The following is a 22,652-nucleotide window of genomic DNA, read 5'->3' on the forward strand; positions in this document are numbered from 1 at the left end:
AAACAAATAGGTTTAAAAACGAGAACCTCCTTTGGTTTGTCCTTTTCAGCTTACCGTCTTTCCCCTCCCTTGTGTGAGTTGGAAGGTCCTCCATGCTTCCGCCTTTGGTTCCCCCTCCATAGAAACCCTAGCTCTAATTAAACAAAAAAAAAAATTTCTCGTTAATTCGAACTTTTGTTGTATTAGTTGTTAAGCAATAGCCTACCATGGATTTTGACCCTTTTTTTTTAAGCGGCCGGATTGTGCATCGGCGGCAGATTCCGTGACCGGGCCGTTTGATCAGAGATGCTTCGCCCGTCGCGGGGAATAATTATTCGATTAGTCCGGTCTTTTTGCCTATAACTAAACGTGGACATATTTAATTGAGGAGGCAAATGGGACCCGGAAGATTTGAATTCAAGACCTTCTGCTCTGTTACCATGTGAGATTTCGTAAGATCGCTGCCATCTGTTCTAAAAGCTCGGGGTTGTTAGATGAGGGCGTCGTTTAATATTTAATTAGTCTGAAAAGGTCGAGCGCGACAATCCCCGTCCTTCACAGAACATCAATCGGTAGCCTTTCCATTCGTAACACGCGAATTCTCTGCATTTTTTTTCTGTCAATTTTCAGTACAGGAACATAGATCTCCATGTAAAAAACGACACGGGATCCGAAAAACATCTATTTCTAAAAACATTCTCGGGAAGCACTCGTCAACGCGGAATTTTACGAAAAATAAAAATTTATATTAAAAGAGAAAAGGATGAAACTTAGGTGACGTGTAAATATATAAAAATGCCAATTGGCAGATGGGTTGCGTGGCCTGCAGCTGCAACTTATCGCCAGAAGTGTCCTATTGGAAGCTCCGATCTTCTTCTTCTTCTTCTTCTTCTTCCGATGCCTTTTTTTATTAACCGTCTTGAACAGGCTGTACCCTTTTGTCAACGACGCGTGCTCAGCAAAATTTTATTTATTTTATTTATATTTTTGGCCCCCCTGTTTTGCGTGCAATTCGAGATTCGATCCCTGCACAAGCTGCGAAAACTTCGTAAACGTCCTTCATAAATCGAAAAAAACCGAAAAGCGAAAATCTCGAAGTACATCATCTTTGTTTCTGTTGGGCTGTGGGGGATGCTCCTGCTTACAGAAGCAATTGCGTGTAAACTTTTGGCATCATTAGCCGGTCCAATCAATGTTGCTAACCCTTTTCTCGTTTTTTCAAGCAATGAACAAGGGAGACTAATCATTTATTTTTCATTAAAATTTAAACAAAATCGAACAAGCTATTCGACATTCGTCGAGGGCATGATTCGTGTATGTTCCGCGTACAATATGCTAGGTAGACCGTGGAAGCTCGATCTGGGCGAGTTGCTTATTAGGTATTGCCCACGGAAATGAATTTTTTTTTCAAGTTTTTAACACGGACCCATATTAGATTTTTCGAAATGATCGGTTGGTTAATGGAAAATTCGGCATTTCATGAAAAAAAAAACAGAAAAATTGAGCTGTTCATATTTTCCGGATGAGTTATCATTGAGAATTGGAATTGAGGGTGCAAAAGTTGAAATTACACAGGAAAAAAGGGAGGTTAAAAAGTAAGAAAAAAAGGGACAGATGAATGAATAACATGATCTGGAATCAACCCAAAAATCTCTGTAGACGGTTACGAGATACTTTGCCTTTTTAAAGGGTAGGGAGAGATCACAGATGTTAGGCTCGTAAGGTGACAGCCCAGCTCAAAAATATTTTTTTTTTGCTATTTCAATTTTTTTTCCCAGAGCACGAAAAAAGGAAATTCCTTTTTTTTCCCAAAACATTTAGTGCCCAATCTGGACCAATCATAATCTTTTTTTTTCTGGACAACATTGCCCCCCCTGCACAGCGGCCACTTGGGCCAAGAACATTTTGGGCCCAGAAAAACCCAGAGAGGCCATCTGAGGGAAATTTTCGAAAATTTGCAGCAAAAATTCCAAATGAACAAGAGAGTAATAAATAGCCTGGCCAAAAAAAAAACACACAAGGCAGTAAATGAATAACTTTTTCTTTGAATAAATGGGAGAATTAAATGTGCATCGGGTGAACGTGCGAGTGTGCAAACCACTCTCTCTTGTGCTGCCTCCTCCTTGCCGTCCATCTCTCCCTCTCGCTCTGTCTGTCTCTCATGGGGTAGATACCCATCCATTTTCCACCTCCCGGTCCACCACCGTTTCCTCATTTCTACACACATCCCATCCTCCCTTTAACTTCTTTTGATATAAAGACAACATTGTTTTTTCCTTCGCCCCCCCCCCCTTCCTTCAAATTCCTCACAGGACACAATCATATCATTTTGACGCAGGGAGAGAGAGAGAGAGAGAGAGAGAGAGAGAGGGTGGGAGGAGGGGTGAAAGAAGTGTGGGCGTTTTTTGTTTTTTTTTAACCTCGTTTTTGCAGACACCCAGAAACGAAGTGGGGATGTTCCTGTTGAGCTGAATTAGAGAAGGGACAGGGCAGAGGCTCGAAAAAGAGAGGGGATTTTGAGTAAAAGGGTCGGCTCAATTTTTTGGTTTCAGGAGGTGGTGGTGGTGTTGCCGGGAAGGTCCTGGTTGAAATCATCGTAGCATTGACTCCACAATCAAGCGGGTAATCATTTCTAATGATGGAGTTTCACACACCCCCCCTCGTCTTGCTTTTGCTCTCTTTGTTTTTTTTTTTCTTTTGTTGGTTCTGTTATCTTCGCCTTCTTTTTGCTTGCTGAAGTTTTGGAAAAAATTTTGTGCTTTGTACCTCACTTTCTGTATGTGCATTTCTGGGCCATGCTTTGATTGATTTTTTTTTTGTGGGAAAGGTGTAATTTTGCTGTTTTGGTTTTTCTTTTCTGTCGACTGGCAGCTGACAGACACGTTTCCACATTGTGGAATGTTGTGGCTTCCCTATTTTTAGATCGCGCTGTCTGTTAATCTCGTTGTCTCGTCGACGGATCTTGGCCAAATTTGGAATACGATCCATGATTTTCTGGCAGAAAGTCTGAGAGTGTCTTCGCTAGTTTGTGGGTTTTTCTGGGTCCAATTGCTTTTAAGTATGCAGAGCATCTTTAACAGAGTTGATTGTGCAAAGGACAACGAAAAAATGTAAATTTCTCGTATTTCTGTTTCCCATGTGATAATGTATTCTGTTTACGGATCATTTCCTGATCTTGAATTTCTTTTCGGAGGAGCTGCTTTGCTTCTCAGATTCTTGGAATTGATTTGATTCGAAATACGCCGAGCAGTTAATTGGATGTATTTTGTACTCTTGTGTAATGCCTGCTTGATCTGAGCAAGCCTCAAAGGAACCTTTATCTCATGGTCCAGCTTCTCTGTCGAATTTCAGTGGAAATATGTTTCATGTGTTTATTCAAGCTGCAGCTCAATATAGCTGTACCTATTCTCACATCTCCTACGTTTGTTGTATGGTTCATATTTTTCAGAACATTCTACAACACCACGATAGTTTTCAGTCTATCCTCACTTTGAGCTGAGGGTTAGCTGTATCATGACTGGGATGGATGATAATGTTGCTGTGATTGGCGATTGGGTGCCTCCGAGTCCGAGCCCAAGAACCTTTTTCACTGCAATGCTTGGTGATGACATTGGTTTGAGGTCAGGACTGGAAGCTTCTGGAAACAATAAGACGGAGGGGCTTTTTCTAGGATCTCAAGAGAGGATGAATATGGGAAACTTTGAAAACAAGGACAGAAAACAAGTTGGTCCTAGCGGCGGTGACTACTCCAGCGAATCCGGCTTGGCTGTCGAGCAGAAAGGGTATTCGCGTGGATGTCTTGTGGAAAGGTTGGCGGCCCGAGCTGGGTTTAACGCCCCAAGATTAAATACAGAGGGAATTAGATCTGCTGATCTTTCATCGAATCCTGATGTTCGGTCTCCTTATTTGACAATCCCTCCTGGTCTAAGTCCTACGACCCTTCTTGAGTCCCCAGTTTTCCTCTCGAATTCACTGGTAAGCTTGAGGTTGATGATTCTGTTACTGTTGGGCTGTCTTTTTAAGGTTGAGATTGGATGGTGCGTGTTTATGTGGACTTATGGGGTATGTGATAAAGGAGATCGGTAAAATTATTTATTCTGTGGGTGGGTTCTTAAAGTACTGTGTAGTTGTTGATGTGCTTTTAAGTTGTAATGTCTTCACTTACGCGAAAATTGGTTTCTCGAGTTTGAGACATTGCCTTCTGTCTTTGGCAGGCTCAGCCCTCTCCGACCACGGGAAAGTTCCCTTTCTTTCCTAACAATAATAGCAAGAGCTCCGGGTTGATATTAGATGCAAATACAAATAAAGATAGCCCATTTGAGGACAACAGTTCTTCATCATTTGCTTTCAAGCCTCTTGGGGAATCGAGTTCCTCCTTTTTTGGCGCCGGGAGCAAAGTAATTGTCTTCACTCTTAGATACTGGAAATATATGATTTTCAAGCAATATGTCTCAAGCTAATTATGAGAAGTGTGAATTTCTAAGCTTAGTTTCTTGATTTTTTGAAAGACGGGCAAGAATTTAGTGACTGTTATTTCTGTTAATTAGTCTATGCCTTGTACAATCAACATGCAGATGAATCAAGCCACATTTCCTCAGCAGTCTTTCCCCAGAATCGAGGTTTCAGTTCAGTCAGAAAATTCTGTCCAATCTCGTAATGTGGAACCAACCAAATTGCAATCCCAGAATAGAAGCGGCTTCCAATTTCAGGGAGACTTTTCCAGGTCATCAACAGAAAAAGTTGCTGGTCATGATGGGGTGCCATCTGATCAAAGGAACTTCGGTACCGTTAGTGGTGATCCTGAGCAGTCTCCGCCGCTGGACGAGCAACAAGATGATGAAGGAGACCAAAGAGTCAGCGGAGATTCCTTGGTAGGTGTTAATGGTGGCAGCCCTTCCGAAGATGGATATAACTGGAGAAAATACGGACAGAAACAAGTCAAGGGAAGCGAGTATCCAAGAAGTTATTACAAGTGCACTCATCCCAGCTGTCAAGTTAAAAAAAAGGTGGAACGATCTCACGAGGGCCATATTACAGAAATCATCTACAAGGGGGCCCACAATCACCCGAAACCTCCACCGAACCGCCGATCTGTCATTGGCGGAGCCAATCCCCTCGGTGACATGCAGTTGGACATTCCAGAACAGATGGGCTTGCAGAATGCTACCGATGCCGATCAAGCTTGGGCCAATATGCAGAAAACTGTTGGTACAGGAGGTCCTGAGTGGAGGCAGGATAACCTGGAGGTCACGTCATCACCATCTGATGGCCCCGAATTTAGCAATGCTCCGACCTCTTTACAGGCACAGAACGGTGGTAATCAATTGGAATCGGGGGATCAGGTGGATGCGTCCTCTACTTTTTCAAATGATGAATGTGATGATGAGCAGCAGACGCACGGGAGCGTATCTTTGGCTTATGATGGAGAAGAAGATGAATCTGATTCAAAGAGAAGGTATTAATGCCTCCCTGTTTTCTGCACGCGTCTTTTGGTCCATTTTTTCCTTTCTTTTGACATTAGAGAACCTGAGCATCTCTTCATCCCGTGGTTCTTCAGGAAAATTGAAGCCTATGCAACTGATATGAGTGGGGCTTCAAGAGCCATTCGTGAGCCTAGAGTTGTGGTCCAGACGACCAGTGAGGTAGATATTCTCGACGATGGTTATCGCTGGCGCAAGTATGGGCAGAAAGTTGTGAAGGGAAACCCGAACCCAAGGTCACTATCATTTTCATCTCCCGTTTGAGATTGAAATTTTCTTGTCATAGATTGCAATAACATCCAAAGCTAAGCGAGAAAAGTTGTCTCTCTAAGCGAGGGAGCACATAGTAAATGACCATATATCGCGAGATTTTTTATTTTTATTTTATCCAAAAGCTCACATTCCAAAACTTGAAACTGAAGACCTTTGGTTTCGGTGCAGGAGTTACTACAAGTGCACAAGTGCCGGCTGCACGGTTAGGAAGCACGTAGAGAGGGCGTCGCATGACCTCAAATCGGTAATTACTACGTATGAAGGAAAGCATAATCATGATGTTCCTGCTGCCAGGAATAGCAGCCATGTCAACTCTGGTGCATCTAGCGCTATACAAACCCAGTCCACCGCCTCTGCAGTTCAGACTCAAGTTCATAGGCCCGAGCCCTCACAAGTCCATAACATGATGGGGAGGTATGAAGGGCCCGGGTCGTTAGGTTCGTTTAGCCTACCTGGAAGGCAGCAACTAGGCCCCACTCCCGGATTTTCCTTTGCAATGAATCCACCCAGATTGGCGAATCTTGCGATGGCTGGGTTGGGTCCTGGCCAGGGCAATCTTCCAATGTTGCCTGTTCATCCATTTCTGGCTCAGCAGCGCCAGGTGCACGAAATGGGATTCATGTTACCAAAAGGAGAACCGAAGGCCGAGCCAATGTCTGAGCCTGGTCCGAACCTGTCTAACAACTCCTCAGTCTATCAGCATATAATGAGTAGACTGCCGCTTGGACCTCAGATGTAAATGTCACCGTTTTATTTTTTTGCTTAAAGAGAACAAACATCACCTCATAATATATAGCTTTTCAATAGCGATACATATTCCTGTTGTTTTTGCTTGTTTAACTTCTGAAGTTCTGGGAATTTGACATTCTTTCCTGGCTTTGACAATATAGTCTCCATTTCCTGTTCAGTGATGCGCGCAGCTCAAATTCATGTAACATAGTAGTTGCTAATTTGAAGCATCGTTGTCTCGGAATTTGTTACCAAAACCTTGCTGAGTAATATATCCAGTTCATCAAGCTTTGTAGGCAAAACGAACATTGAGCTGCGTCTGCGATGCATAATGTTGGTGCAACGTGCACATATTGTGTTAAAATAGGAAAGAAAAACAGAAGTGCAAATCTTGTAATATTTTCGGTTACATAGCAATGTAACGGTGTAGCAGTCAGACAAAAGCTTGCCATGGTGTTCATTGATCTTAACATAAGTAAATGAGGCAAATATGAATCATTCAGTTAACAGGAATGAGGTATAAAGGATATACATCCAGCACTTCACTCGACTTTAATTGATTCATTGTAGAATATCAGGTTTGAGAGGAACATGACACTTTGTAGGACGCAAGGAATTTACTTTCCTACACTATTGGATACATATCTCTTCTCATGCGACTATTTCTTTTATCGACCCACCACATTTGTCATCCAAGAAGGACCGGGAATGAGCTGTATATAAAAATGAAAAAAATTACAAGAAAAATTCTGGTAAAATACAAAGATGCATCTTTTGTCGGAGAAAGCCCCGGCCGACACGGTTCTATCGTCAACCGACTCTGCTGGCCAGATCACAGTCTGGACAAGGCAAACTTTCAGCAGACACACTAAAAATTGCTGGTAGTTTGGCCGCAGAGGGAAGAAAAGGTTCTTCAAATGTGTAGCCTCCTTAATGGGAGTTTGAAATCGAGACTTCGAGATTGCTTTCTTTTCTGTGTTGATTTACATCTTTTCGGTGCTTTATTTCATCTCTGCATCAACATGGGAATGTCAGCCTTGATGTTATGAAGCAAAAGTCAGATGCGACAAAAAATCTGTCTATTAAGAAGAAACTTGCACATAGAAATCACCGTTTACATTATGAAAGCATGATGAGCCAAAGTGCAAAATAGACTAAAAAGCAATTCTGATAGCAGACAAGACTCATGATAAGTTCACAAAGCAATTAATGTTGACAGGCACAGGATTTCAACTCCTTTCTTCTTCTTTTTTCTTTTTCGTTAGGAGCAAATCAGTAATTATGAATAGACTGGAGGCTCCTAAGAGAGAGGCAACAGTTTGAAGAAAGATCACAGACATGCCAGGTTGCAAGTGATTACTTTCTTCAAACACCGTAACAGTCTCAATGGCAAATAAACTAACCTTGCTAAGCACGGTAGTGCGAACCATCTGCCAAGATACAACCAACCATTTCACCAGTACCTTCCTAACTTAAGAAATTTGCAGCATAATTCCATTCAGACGTGATGTGGTTTAAGATATGCTAACGAAACATGTAGGATTTTTCCAATTGCATTTAAGCTACCCTTATACTTTTATAGCAGCCATCCTTTTCAACGGATGCATGTTTCAGGAGCCTAGCAACAAGAAAGTATCCCATGGAATGAGACGGGAATGCATTGTTAGTACTTACTTAAACAATCAACAGCAGAGGACAATTCCGAACAACATTAAAACTGTGAAAATGGTAAAAACCTGAGAATGGTCTGTAGTGAATCATAGTGAAGGATAGCTACAATTCTTCTCTTTCGTCCTTTTGGAGGTTCTCCACCACGCTTTACCACTGGCAATTGCTTGATCCCCTTGGCCTCCATCAACTCTTTTGCCGTTTCTAAATCAGTTTCTGGGTAGCACGTTAGAAGTCCACGCTCTTGACCACGATAAGTTATCTTCCTTGTACATATGGAAGAAACGAGAGAAGTATTTGCCTGTAAAAGTTACAATCCCAATAATCAGGCATGGGATTTAATTATGGACCCTTGGTGGTCAGCCCAAAGGTCTTGGGGGGGGCGGGGTGTTAGGTTTAGGAAGTCCAGGCTTCAATTGGAAAAAAAAGGAAAAGGAATTCCGGTGCAGAGATTGTCTCATCAACAACTACAGAATGGCCATGACATTTGAGAGGAATAATAAGCATACAGTAAGAAAGGGAAGCATTGTGTAAACAACATACATCCTCTAATGCAGCATCACCAGTCAAAGCATCAGTAGGCGTTTTGGATAAATAGCGTCTTATGTCGCCATAAGTTAATATCCCTTCAAGCAGATTTTCCTTGTCAACCACAATCACACAACTTTGCTTGTTATCAAGCATGCATTTACTGGCATCCTTCAAGGTCATGGCAGGAGAAACCTTCACATACTTCTTTGACATTGCCCGAGATACCTGAAGTGCAACATAGAAGGCCAAATAGGAAATATTAGGATAAACGTAACAGGTCAGAAAAATAATCAAAGAGAACATTTGACAATTAGTAACAATAATCATCAAGCAACCTTAAGATCTGCCAAAAGAATATCTTCGTCATCCACTTCAAATTGAGCATCAATGGGAGGGAGTTCTAAACCATGCCCCTCAGTATGCCTCCACTCAGCATCACTTTTGTCTTCGGCATGTGAAAGATAAGAATAGCCTTTTCGTGGAGTTCGTGATTCAGATGCCTCAGTCTCCTTGGCTTGGTTTGTCACGGAGGGCACCCATATCGCTAATCCAACAGCTCCCTAAATTTGTTAGAAACAAAATCAATACACCAGACTTGAGTATAGTTAAATTTCACTATGAATCACAAATCACCATAAAACCGACAGGCTTGATGCTGTGCAATATGAAGCAGTAACAAGTGCGACAAACATACCAAGGTTGTACCATCGTGAACAGTTAACTTGCAATGGAAGCCACTAAAGATGCACAACAAAACATGTCAATGCCGGAGTACTTTTTTTTTTGGGGGTCGAATGCTGGAGTACTTGACAGGCCACTGTTTTAGCCATATTATGTCTGGACAGTGTGATGACTAGCAGGAAAGAGGTTCGAGCCATTTGCATTTTACATCAAAATATGGTCAACCGCGTGTACCCCTAGAAAAGATGGTTGAATCAGGAAAAGTCATTCTCAGATTCCACAAGGGATACGGGGAAACAAAACAGCCGTTTAATCTGAAGGATGGACATGGTGTTGGAGGAGCCCTCAAGAGTATGATGGCCTGATGGCACGGACCTTGTTAACCTTTTTAATCTCTCAAATATTGAGGGTACTAGTTCTGGTGGAAATGGTTTTTCTTAGGGGAGACAACTATCAGTTTTCTAACATAGAATCCTCTTCCACAAGAAAGTATATTTGCACCGACATATCCAAAAGGTAGCAAATATGCACACGATTTAGTAACATCAGCAAGGAAAATTCCGTTGCTACCTGTCCTATAAACAAAAATGTGTAATGCAACAACCAACAATTGGACAATGTTCCACTGCAATATGGTACGTATGAAGGATCGATCTAGTAGCAGACCACCCCCATGAATGTACATATTAGAAAAACAATTTACCATGAGTGGAAGCAATATCCTGTAATCTTTTGTCAGCTCGAACAAAAGTAAAACTGATGTCAATGGCACTGAACACACAGAAGCTAATGTAGCAGCCATGCCAACCTGCAGCAATATTTTGAAGCTTTTGAGAACCAACTTTGACTAGAGAAGAGTTAATCATAAGACTTCTCTCAAAACCTCACGGCAGGGGTTTAAAATTTTTGTGTGTGTGTGTACATACATACATACCATTGCGGCAAGAAAACATACCAGTGCATATGCCTGTGGCTGGGCAACAGCAGCATTGCCTGGAATGGCAGAGTTGACAATTTCAGCAGCTGAGCCCCCAAATACAGCACCAACAGCAGCACCAATCATCAAACTTGGTGCATACAGGCCGCCTACCAGACCAGAACCCTTACATAATGCTGTAGCCGTAACTTTGGCTGCTACTAGTTGTGTCAGCAGCCAAATTCCAGGTGCAGATGCACGATTCCCAGTATGTAAAATTTCTTCCACATTTGTAAAACCCCAGTAAAGAATTCCAGGATATTTAAGAGCTATGATCCCAGCTCCTAGACCACCCAAAGCAGGACAAACAACAGTAGGAAGGCCAAATTTTTCCCTTATAAACTCGAATGATTTGGCAAACCAACTAACCAAGCGGGTGAAGGCAACACTTACTACACCACATAGCATTCCCAATATCAAGTACAGAGGGAGCTCTGCAAAATATCATTTAAAAAGGTGCATCAAGAATTCGTAAATAAACAGAAAATTTAGTGGCTCACTACATATATTATTGCCCGATATTTATCGCTACTCTTTACACAGAAACAGACAATCAAATTATTAGCATGCAAATCAAAGCCATGTGACTATTTGCAAATGTAAGTATGCTTCAAACAAAAGCTGGAGATCAATCAGTATCTACCGAGGGATCCAGGGGGAAAAAGTTTCAAGTCAATAATTTGCAAGAAACTGATGCACTGCCAGACATTACTTTGTTTTAAATTGATTAATTGAATGTGACATCCAGTGCATACAAAACCATTTGCTGTAGACTGAATATCCGAGATATAACCTTGACTGAAACAATTCAAGGAGCAGTAGGTGGTATTTGGCATTAACACACTCATGCACAACATACCAAACGTCTACAAGTAAATCCCCTTGAAAGCAAGGAAAAGAGATTGCAAGGACTATATTTTTCTGAATAAATTTGATTTAAAGGATACAGGCTCTATTGTCAAGCCCACTGCCAATCAGCTAAAATATTGTTCCATATGCATTTATTTTGTACAAAAGATGCCAAACATGAAGTGCAAATTAACCCCATCCAGTCCACCAGCCAAAGAACTAACATACAGCAACTTCAGAAGGTAAGCAAGTAAGAGGAGTCCCCTGACCAAGCACAAGGACTTTTCACATCATAAACTGCAAACCTAATAAGAAGTTAAGTGCATTAGATCTGCTGATAGTGACAGAGGAACGAAGGACAAGTTACCTGCAGCAGATTTCAGATCATATGCTGGCACGGTAAAAGCTGATTCTGTCCCAAGTAAAACATTTGATACGGTAGAGGAGATAACTGAAGCTAATATTATCATTGCTGTTGTAAAGGGAGGAGAGTTTTCTGCACGAAGAGGCCTTAAAACAGTTTCAATTGCAAAGAAAGATCCAGCAAGTGGAGCATTAAAACCTGCAAAAGGACCATGAATGATTCATTAAATATAACACAAAAATTTAAGAGCAAAAATCCATGAAATGTGTTGCCTGCATCACTTGGATGGATGGTATTCAAAGGGGAAAAACAGGAACCAGTTCTCGCTTTTCTAGACAGAAGTTGGTCTAACAGGAACATAAATTTTTCATAAATGAACAATAATGCGAGGTAGAAAAATGCATTTCGCAAAAATTCTAGATGCTAAATCACTGCAGGGAGCATGAGACTGTATAGACTTCTAATTATAGTCAGTGACTAGCATACCTCCCAAAAAGCTAAAGAAAACATCCATGCTGATCCTTCAGAGCTTTCACATGAAAATGATTCAACATATCAGCACTAACTCCACTCCCAGATTCCCCGCTCAAACAGAAAGACCAAAGCATGCAACCACCGCCTGATCTAATTGAATGTTCTTTCATTAAGTAATTCACCTAACGCCATTGTCTCGTATTCAGATAATATGAACATAACATTCAGTCAATGCTACGTGAGAGAATATGGCTCTAGAAAACCAACTTCATCTAAATAAAACATTATTCCTACACCCAACAAACTAAATCGCATGATTTCTGCCACATAAATACAATATACCTTTATAATTTGTTCCCAAGAAATTATTACATGGCATCCATCCAAAGATATCTATGAAAATCATATGCCTCCATAACTAAATTCCAAAAATGCAAATGTGGTAGTTCAGCTTCCTGAAGAATGAAACAATACAAATTCATCCATCTGAAAAGATGTTTTCATACGGCTATCAAAATAACGAGTAATCAAATTCAATGTAGCTATGACCACTAAAATAATGAAGCAAGTCACGTAGAATGTGTCCACTTTGGGTTTCAAAAGCCTTTCGTACCTGAAGAAATTCCAGCCGCGGCGCCAGCTGCAATAAGAGCTATCTTCCTTTCTCTGTTGTTTTCCATCATTATTGAGAATCCATGTGCACATGACTTTCCAATATCTACACTAGGGCCTTCAGGACCCAAAGAACAACCAGTACCCAAAGTCACGGCAGCCTGGATGGCTTTTACTGATGGAAAAACTCCAGCAAGCAAATCAAAACCCTGCCTTTGAGAAGACATGGACTGCTTTATTTGATCCAATATTTCAAGCAAACCGTGCATCATCCCAACAATAACTCCGCCTGTTACAGGAATTAGAAGAATGCGATGCCAAGTATCAGCCAATCTCTGTAGACGAAGCCAGGCAGCACCCTCGTTTGGGGTACCAGCCCATGCCCACTCATGTATTAGATGCACCTGCATATGCACTCTGACGTCAAATCTCAAGACATCCAATTAAAGTAAATGTGTCATCAGAAACATATAGTGAAAATAACAGGAGAGACAATGCCACCAATGGAATGGAACCAAAGAGAACATTTCTCAAGTGGCCAATAAAAAGTCCAACAGCACCCAACGAGAGTACACATCTTCTTCACCACAAGCAAGTACACGGCATTTGCTCGCTAAGAGAGTCAACAGTAAGCAAAATGCAGGAAAATGGGGAATATAACCTACATCTGCAACTGCTTAGAAGCCATAACAACTGGCTTAGTAAAATTCTTCTATAAAGATCTAACAGATATATAGCACAGGAAAGAGAGTGATTGCCATAAGCATGAAGTGAAGCCCTTAATTAGCAAAGAGCTCCCCCTAATTAATAGAAAGTACGCTATGTCTCACTGATACCTAACCGACCACTGAACTATACAAGAGCATGGAGTTGATTGCAAAGTGGCCAGCCCTCACATGTGCCTGGCCAGCGGCCACATGCCAGCTCCAATCTAACCCAAACTGATAGATAAACTTCAGATCCAAATCTTGTTTGATGATAGCTACCCAGCAGATCTCTTTCACTCAAAAGAGTTCTAGTTACGCTGCTGCCTTACCGCATAGGAAAATTGTAGGTCAAGGATCAAAGAGGGATTAACTAACAATGCCTACATGACTGAGCTTTCGCTGTACATAACGAATAAACCAGTTAAGTCACACCAGGTTTCGACTGTCTATATTCTCTGAGTGAAAAAGCTTTTTTGTGGAGGGTGAGACTGATGGGCAAATCTTTGCTTGCTTCAAGTACCTCGGCTTGGTAAACAAAAGACATTCAATAATCGACATTCTTCTTTAGGGGAAAGATTCCACCATTTTGCTAAGCATACCATTCACGTTCCATCATGGACTTCTCTCTTTATATATAACAGAGAGTGGAACAGCCCTGTAGCTGTAACCCTTAATTGAGCATTAACCGTAACCTTTAGCAAAATCCCGCGAGGACAGAGGTCTACGGGTGAATAATGATAAACAGAACTGCACGCATCGTATTCGTATCCATGAATCACAGAGCGACCCAAAAATGGCATGCGCGCTTTCTTGTTCCAATGACAATCCCCCCAATATGAAAAAACTCGCTATTTTTGCCCTACTCGTCTTCATAATCTAAACCAAAACTGAGAATGGATCAGAGCGCGCTGATAAAATTAAACAGAGCAACCAACTAAATCAAAGCTTCTAATGAATGAACACGCGAAAACCAGAACCGCATCGATCCAAAGTTCAATCCAGAAAGGGGAAACGGAAAAATCCAACTCACCCCGTTGTTGAAGGCAGCAACGAAGAGACCCGTCGCGAGGCCGAGAAGGCAACCGATCAGCAGCAACGCCCACTCGGGCGGCGCGCTGTCGCCCAGAACGTCACCGTCCACGTCGAAATGATGATCCTCGTCCCTCGACGAGGCGTGCTCTCTCTCCCTATCCCGCTCCCTATCCCTGTCCCTATCGAGCCGCTTGGAGCTATGGCGGCGACCCGAGAACCTGCGATCCAAGTGCTTGAGCAGATCCCTGAAACGTCCCCTCCCGTTCCCGTTCCCGTTCCCGCTCCCGCTCCCGCCGCCGCCCTGAGCCTCCAAATCGCCGCCCCCTTCCCCGGCGTCGTCCCCCGACGCCCTGAGCAGGTGGCTCTGGTCGCTGTACTCCGCCCCGGACATCGCGCGCGCTCGCGCACTCTCCACCACCACCACCACCAAACAACCACCTCAAAGCGGATTCAGCGAGCGCATCGCGCGCGGTGGCGGTGCTGGATCGGCAGCGAGCGCCACGAAGAAGAAGGAGGAGGAGGAGAAGGAGAGAAGCCGCGAGTGATCGGTCTCCTCCGCCGCCGCCGCTTCTCCTCGGTCGGAAGATTCGCTCGTCTTCCTCGCGGTGGAAGATGGAGAGGAGGAGCGAAGCCGGATCGGGGTTCTGGTTACGTCCCGCCAGGCGGAATCGCGCGACCGAACCTCAGCGTCCGTCGAACAGTTGTACCTTCCTTTTTTTCCCCCTTTTTTATAATTATAATTATTATTTTTTAAAAAAATTTCCTTTCTTGCGCGACGGATTAAGGTAAGGAAGGGAGAGAATCTCTGATTCGCCGGGAATTCAGATGATTAAGGCGGGATGCGACGCCGTTTTCGCAAGTTATTGGAATCCCACTAAAGTGGGCCATTTATTTTTTTTAGTGAATTTCCTTTTTCGCGTCGAGTATATGATGCAATTATCGAGGCCACGCATGCACGATCGTCGATGTAATATGTTCGAATGAGAAAATAATTGAGTTTATTTAACTGGTCGGACGTGGTGGGCAGTCGATAAATATTTGATGAAAGATACTTAATTTTATGGTAATGCTGATAGGAATGCTTTAAGAATCAAATGATTAAATTTTCTTATTCGAAAAAAAAAAAACTCTATTGTGACATGGTTTTCATTTTGTACTTTACACTTTTAAAGATTCACTCGTGCAAATTGCTTTAGATGAATGTTTATGTGTGGAAATACATACTTGACAGCTAGCAACATTACTTTCTAAATTAAATTTCCTATACGCCGGTGGAAAAGAAGTTTGTGTGGAGATCTTCAACACAAACAAAAAAACAACAAAAAAATAAAAAAATAAAAGTCCAGAAGCCAGCTATTATCTTTGACTTGGCTCTAGTTCTCAAAGTGATGTCATGCTTATTCTTTGTGCCAATGGGATTGTAAAAGCCCATAGATTAAGATTCCTAGTTGGCTTCACAAGTCCCCCGACTCTTTTGGGATTTGTTTTGTTTAGATACTAATCGATGTTGCTCTCCTATTTCTGCTAGTTAAGAGAATACCGGTTTGTTTCGACCAAAAAGAAAAAAATCTAAGAACACAAACGCTTCGATACTAAACACCCTTTTGGCATCAAGCATATATCCTTCACCATACTTGGTGATTTATGTCGTCGAATCTAACGTACAACTAGAAAAGTGAAACGAAAGAGGCAATCGATTGGACGCTTCCGATACTTTGTCCGCCTCATACCGAGATATTAGTGATGTCACTTTTGAGCGAACTCCCCATAAGCTTTTTAACTATGCGTTTGTATGTGCCATCTAATTGCGTAATTTGTGTTTTCCCGAGATAGTAATTAAACTGCTTCACCTCAAATTTGGATGGTGGGTTTCTAAAAGCCGCGATGAGCTATCACAATTTTGTTGAGTTTGTCTAACACGTTATGTTACGTCTTTTCGCAGTTGTAGTTGTTGCAAGAAAGTTTTGCTGAAGCAACTTGTGAATATTTTCGTGATTTGGGGACCAACAAACTTCAAAGAACGGTTTCCAAAGAGATTGTAAGGAAAAATCCTCTCTATCAACTATTAAAATAACTCCTCCTGCCTCCCCCAAACAACAAGGAACAAGATAAATGTTCATAGATCTTCCATCAATATAAATGTGCATCTATTGACTAAGGGGTGTTAATGTTAGCAAATAATAATAATTTTTGCAATTAGTATAAGAGTTTAGGAGATTCGTGATGACCACCTCAAAAAGGCTAATTGGAGTAAAAATTATGCAACTAGTTCTAAACATATTGTATGGATATTAACTCGATCTTTAACTTTTTAATTTTGTCAATTTTTCCTAGAAATCGCTCACATGATGGTTCGGTCATCACCGCCGTCATACATGGCACACTGCCACATCAGCCATTCTTGATGAAAATTGATCGGAAACATTACATTGGAATTTCTCGTAAAAGGTCTAGGACTAACTAGAAAAATTGAAAAGTTTTTTAACATGGCAGGCCAAAATTGTCCCTGGACAGTCTGGGTGATTGGTTCCCGATCTTGTCTAATAGAACCGATCACTTATTTAACATGAAGATGAAATTAAAAGAGAAGAAAGGCGACGGATTTCAGCTTTTCTTCAGCAAAAAGAAAGAGGTCCAATAATCAATCAAAGAAATCTTCCATGCTTTTCTCAGGCAAATTTCGGCCAACATGATCAAAGGAATTAATTCCTTCGAACTACGTAAAAAGGGGCAACATTTGTGCAGTGACCGAAGAGGGAAGCAAAGGAGATTGTCTCCATTTTATTTTGGCGACAAATTGACAAGGGAATATGGTCGTGAGGGAAATAGCATACAGAGAGGGATATTCTCTTTGGAAGATACTAGGAAAGATTGGTCCATAGGGGAGGAATAAAAGGAAAATATGAATAAAAAGAAAGAGAACGGGAGATTTAAGCACTAATGGGAGCGAAGCAAATCAGTGAGATCATTCACACCACTCTCTTCCCTTAGTTTTTTGAAGATATATATATAGTCGGTCCGGTCGGTCCGGTTCGCCCTTGAAATGATTTAGTTAGGACTTTGTCTCAAGATTTCCCACAGTGCTGCAGTTCTTCTTCATACCAACTAAGTTACCTCGCACCATTATTGGCATAACAACCAATACACCAAAGGTTGGCCCAACCTTGTCCTCTCGTACCGACTCCTTACGGCTTTCCCTTTTAACACCAATGGTAGATAGGAACCGAACTATCCCACAACGTTCTAAAGCCAATTCAAGTAAACCTTTGATTGGTGAGCAACCGAACCCTCATAACCTTTTCACCTCTAGAATGTGATGAGTCAACATTGAGGTTGTTAAAATAAAAGTCACAGGACTCAAAAGAAAACAAACAGAGGAGAAAACGAATGCTTTATTGCCCTTAACCCCCTACTTCATCTGACACAAGCTCTTTATATAAACAGAGTAACAACGGAAACAGCTAAAACATAGCCTAAAAAATTACAACAGAAGAGACTCACTAATGTGCAGCAACGTGCTACAACAAACCCCTGAAGAATAGCAAAAGAAACATTCTCCAGCTTATTGACCACGTAGAACATTGACAAACTCAAACATTGACTCATTCAACATCCCTCCCTTAAACTGATGTTGCAGATAAATCATTTTAAAGGAGCAGGTTAACCCTCCCCTAATCTGGAGCATCCAATGAACAAACACCAAGAAGCTTTCTTAACTTTTGAAATGTGGCAATTTTGAGAGGTTTTGTGAACAAATCAGCAACTTGATCTTCACTTCTGCAGAATACAAGATCAATCACACCATCTTTTGTAAGATCTCTCAAGAAACGATACTTCACATCTATATGCTTGCTCCTCCCATGTAGAACTGGATTCTTTGACAATTTAATGGCTGAATTGTTGTCACAAAAAATTATTGTTGCTTCATGCTGTTCAAATTGAAGTTGTTCAAGAATCTTCCTCAACCAAATAGCTTGACAAGCACTTGATGTGGCAGCCACAAATTCGGCTTCTGTTGTTGAAAGAGTGACTAAGGGTTGTTTCTTTGAAGACCACAAGACAGCTGCTGAAGCAAGCGTAAATACATTAGCCTGATGTGCTTTTTCGATCCTCAATATCACCTGCATAATCACTGTCAGTAAAACCAAATAAATCTGAACTTTCTCCTTTCTTGTAAAACAACCCAAGAGATGCAGTCCCTTTCAAATACGTAAAATATGTTTAGTAGCCTGAGGGTGTTTTTCGGTGGGACTCTCCATGTATCTACTAATAAGACTAACACCATACATGATGTCTAGTCTTATTGCTGTTAAGTACATGAGACTCCCCACAATTTGCTTGTACATGGTGCTGTTCACTTTCCTTCCACCAGGATCTTTGGTGAGCTTCAATCCAACCTCTGTTGGTGTGGCAACTGAATTGCAATCCTTCAACTGAAACTTCTCCAAAATCTCCTGCACATATTTCTTTTGGCAAACAAAGGTACCAGCAGCAGACTAATTAACTTCAATGCCTAAGAAATAGTGCATTAACCCGAGATCTGTCATTTCAAATTCATGCATCATGAATTGCTTAAATGTCTCCATCATGGCACCATCATTCCCTGTGTAAATGAGATCATCTACATACAAGCATATGAAAAGTAGTTTTCCACCATGACCAACCTCAATAAACAAAGTATGTTCATAAGGACACTTGGTAAACCCTTCCTTCAAAAAATAAGCTTCAATCCTACTATACCAAGCTCGAGGAGCTAGCTTTAATCCATATAAAGCCTTCTTTAGTTTGTATACTTTATCCTCACAATCAAGCTTCACATATCCAGGAGGTTGGTCAATAAATACCTGTTTTTGGAGATCACCATGTGGAAAGGCGGACTTCACATCTAACTGATGGATAGGCCAAGATTTATGTGCTGCTAATGCAATCACCAACTCAATTGTGTCAAGTCTCGCAACTGGCGCGAACACCTCTTTGCAGTCCACTCCAAATTCTTGCTTGCAACCTTTTGCCACCAAATGCGCCTTATATTTGTCAATGCCACCATCCTTGTTCAGCTTTGTCTTGTAGACCCATTTGACACCAATAGTGTTGTGGCCTTTGGGAAGATTTGTTAATTCACAAGTGTTATTTTTCTCAATTGCTTCAAGTTCAGCATCCATTGCATCTCTCCACTTTTGATGTTTAACTGCTTCGTCAAAAGTAGTTGGATCACTATCTGCAAACAAAGCAAAATGAATTAATGGGTCTTCACTTTGATCAACTCCGGACACCTCATAATCTCTCATCCATGCTGGCCTTTGTAGGTGACGTTGGGGGCGTGCACCATGTGTTGCAGCAGCTTCGGAATTGGGTTGCTGCTCCTAGTCTTCAATTGGGTCAGAATTGTTACTAGCTGAGGCCGAATTGTGTTGTTGGTCTTCCTCGCTAATTTCTTCAAAATCAGCTGCAATTGGTGCAACACCTTTAGCATGATCATTCCAAGGCCAGAACATTTCTTCATCAAACACTACATCACAGCTGATTATAATCTTCTTGGTCATAGGATCAAAGAGTTTGTAAGCTTTTGTTTGATCACTTACATCAAGAAAGACACATCTTACTCCTTTATCGTTGAGCTTTTTTCTTTTCTGATCTAGAACGTGGGCATATGCAATACACCCAAAAATTTTGAAATAATTAACCGTTGGCCTTCGACCATTCCAAGCTTCTTCAGGAGTCATATTCAGAACAGCAACTGTGAGGCTTCTGTTCAAGAGATGGACACTCCAATTTACTACCTCTGGCCAGAACTTCTTTAGAATTCCACTTCTTTACAGTAGACTTCGAACCGTGTTGAGGATGGTTCGATTCTTCCTCTTACATACACCATTTTGTTGTGGTGTATAGATTGCAGTAAGTTGCTTATGAATTCCATGCTTCGTACAAAAATCATCAAACTCAAGAGACTTGTACTCCCCTCCACGATCAGTACAAAGAACTTTTATTTAATTGTCACTTTCCTTTTCGACAAGACTTTTGAAATTCTTGAATGCTTCAAAAGCTTCAGATTTTTCTTGCAAGAAATATACCCACACCTTTCAACTAAAATCATCAATAAATGTGATCAGATATCGTTTACCTCCATTAGAAATTGGTGAGATTGGATCGCAAAGATCTGAACGCACCAGCTCAAGCTGCTTCTTAGCCCTCCATGCCTTACCTTGTGGAAACTGAGCTCGATGTTGTTTGCTGACAACACAATCTTCGCAAACTCCTGATGGGATTGTGATTGGAGGAAGTCCCTTCACCATCTGCTTTTGTTGGAGTGTCCGCAAGCCACCAAAATTAAGATGCCCATATCTGAAATGCAAAATCCATGCTTCATCCTTTAATTTTGCCGTGTAGCAAGCATGAGCAGAATCATGAAGATGAAGAGGAAACATTTTGTTTGGTGTCATATCAACTTGAACAAGCAAGTTCTGCTGTTGATCATAAATCTTGCAAACTCTACCTTTAAATACAATTTCATACCCCTTCTCAAGTAATTGGTCGGCACTCATAAGGTTTGTCTTCAATTCAGGAACATAGAAAACATCATTCATGGTCTGCGTTTTCCCTTTTGAAGAGATTTGAACAGTACCTTTTCCCATGACTGAAATGGTAGAATCATCCCCAAGCTTCACTTTGGTGCAGTGGGTATCATCAATTGAAGAAAATGCCTTCTTGTTGCCACACATGATTGCTACAGCCAGTGTCAAGGTACCATAAATTTGGTGAAGACATCTCTTTCTCCTGACATGCCATTAGGAGCGTCTCTCCTTCTTCTTCATTTACTGCAGCAAAATTTGTTTCTTCCACATGTCGACTAAGATTGGTTCTACATTGAGACTTGTAGTGTCCATACTTGTGGCATCTAAAGCATTCAACTTTAGATTTGTCTGTTGGTTTTGGCTTGAAGCCAGTTGGATACCGTCCTCGACCTCTACTTCGTGCATCATCAGAGGAAGAGCCTTCAATTCTTGGATTGATGGTGCTGCTGCGTTGGTGGAATCCTCTTCCTCTCCCTCTACCATTATTCATTCTTATTGCTGAAGAATGACGAAAATTAGTAGAGGTCTTCAAGGCTTGTTCTTCCGTATCTTGGTGTTGGAGTTTCTGTTCATGAACCAATAAAGAACCTTGCAGTTCATCAATTGAAAGTTCTTCAATATCCTTAGCTTCTTCTATGGCACGGACAACAAAATTGAATTTTTGTGTCAAGGATCGAAGAATTTTTTCAACACTGGTGACGTCCTCCGTCTTGTCACCATGGATTCGCATCTTATTGACGATTGCCATCGTTCTTGAAAAATAATCTGTGACTGACTCCCCTGACTTCATTCGTAGTGTTTCGAAGTCCGTACGAAGAGCTTGTAGTTGTTGCCTCTTTGCTCTTGCAAAGCCTTGATACTTCTTCTTCATGGAATCCCATATTTGCTTGGAAGTATCCTTGCAAAGGATGGTCTCCATGATGGACCTATCTATTGCTTGAAACAAGTAGTTCTTTGCTTTGAGGTCCTTCAACTTTGCCGCTTCAAGAGCTATTCGTTGTGCTACTGTCAAAGTTGCTCCTTCTAGTTCTGCAATTCCAAAAGAAACAACGTCCCAATACTCCTTAGACTTGAGGAAATTCTCCATCAACATACTCCAATGGTCATAATGACCATCAAAACGAGGTATAGAGGGTTGTACAAAATTCTCTGTGGCCATCACTGCTGCTGTAAAGAAGAACCACTGCTACTACTGTAAGCAAAAAATAATCTGCTCACTCACCGGTTGCTGCTACAACTGAAGCTACGGTCCAGGACTCTCTTTCCTCATGTGTTTAAACACTCAAGACTCTCCTTTTGAACACTCAACACACTCACGTTTCTTTTGTGGCTCTGATACCACTGTTAAAATAAAAGTCACAAGACTCAGAAGAAAACAAATAGAGGAGAAAATGAATGCTTTATTGCCCTTAACCCCCTACTTCATCTGACACAAACTCTTTATATAAACAGAGCAACAACGGAAATAGCTAAAACATAGCCTAAAAAATAGCAACAGAAGAGACTCAATAATGTGCAGCAACGTGCTGCAACAAATCCCTGAAGAATAGCAACAGAAACATTCTCTAGCTTATTGACCACGTAGAACATTGACAAATTCAAACATTGACTCATTCAATAGAGGTGCCAAAGGACATTGTCGATGAGAGCTCTTGTGAGTCATCATATTGTTATTTGCGGTTTACCTTTCATCCGTTGAGCAAGAACCCTTGTACACGGGACTCT

At 41.4% G+C, this 22,652-nt stretch overlaps 2 protein-coding genes across 3 annotated transcripts; one reads left to right on the forward strand and one right to left on the reverse strand.

Annotated features, from left to right (window-relative positions):
- Positions 1-2,415: 2,415 nt before the first annotated feature.
- Positions 2,416-6,639, forward strand: LOC115669224 (probable WRKY transcription factor 34). The gene is made up of 6 exons (XM_030590495.2): positions 2,416-2,601; positions 3,428-3,954; positions 4,194-4,376; positions 4,554-5,434; positions 5,537-5,695; positions 5,901-6,639. Exons 2-6 carry the CDS (start codon positions 3,493-3,495, stop codon positions 6,469-6,471), a joined length of 2,256 nt encoding a protein of 751 aa, XP_030446355.1. The 5' UTR covers positions 2,416-2,601; positions 3,428-3,492; the 3' UTR covers positions 6,472-6,639.
- A 325-nt stretch (positions 6,640-6,964) lies between these two features.
- On the reverse strand, positions 6,965-15,063 carry LOC115669212 (chloride channel protein CLC-f). Of its 2 annotated transcripts, XM_030590486.2 has the most exons (9): positions 14,354-15,063; positions 12,618-13,020; positions 11,534-11,728; positions 10,297-10,751; positions 10,045-10,149; positions 8,996-9,220; positions 8,673-8,885; positions 8,198-8,430; positions 6,965-7,473 (listed from the first exon to the last, which is right to left on the reverse strand). In XM_030590486.2, the coding sequence occupies exons 1-9, from the start codon at positions 14,744-14,746 to the stop codon at positions 7,392-7,394; spliced, it is 2,304 nt and encodes a 767-aa protein (XP_030446346.1). In that variant the 5' UTR covers positions 14,747-15,063; the 3' UTR covers positions 6,965-7,391. The 2 variants fall into 2 exon arrangements, with proteins under 2 accessions (XP_030446346.1, XP_056177104.1); XM_056321129.1 differs by lacking the exon at positions 6,965-7,473 and having other exon boundaries at positions 8,257-8,430; positions 8,639-8,885.
- Positions 15,064-22,652: the final 7,589 nt, after the last annotated feature.

The sequence above is a fragment of the Syzygium oleosum genome, unplaced genomic scaffold (assembly GCF_021117445.2).
Source record: "Syzygium oleosum isolate NSW1041296 unplaced genomic scaffold, Sole_v2.1 Sole_v2.22, whole genome shotgun sequence".
NCBI classification, from domain to species: Eukaryota; Viridiplantae; Streptophyta; class Magnoliopsida; order Myrtales; family Myrtaceae; genus Syzygium; species Syzygium oleosum.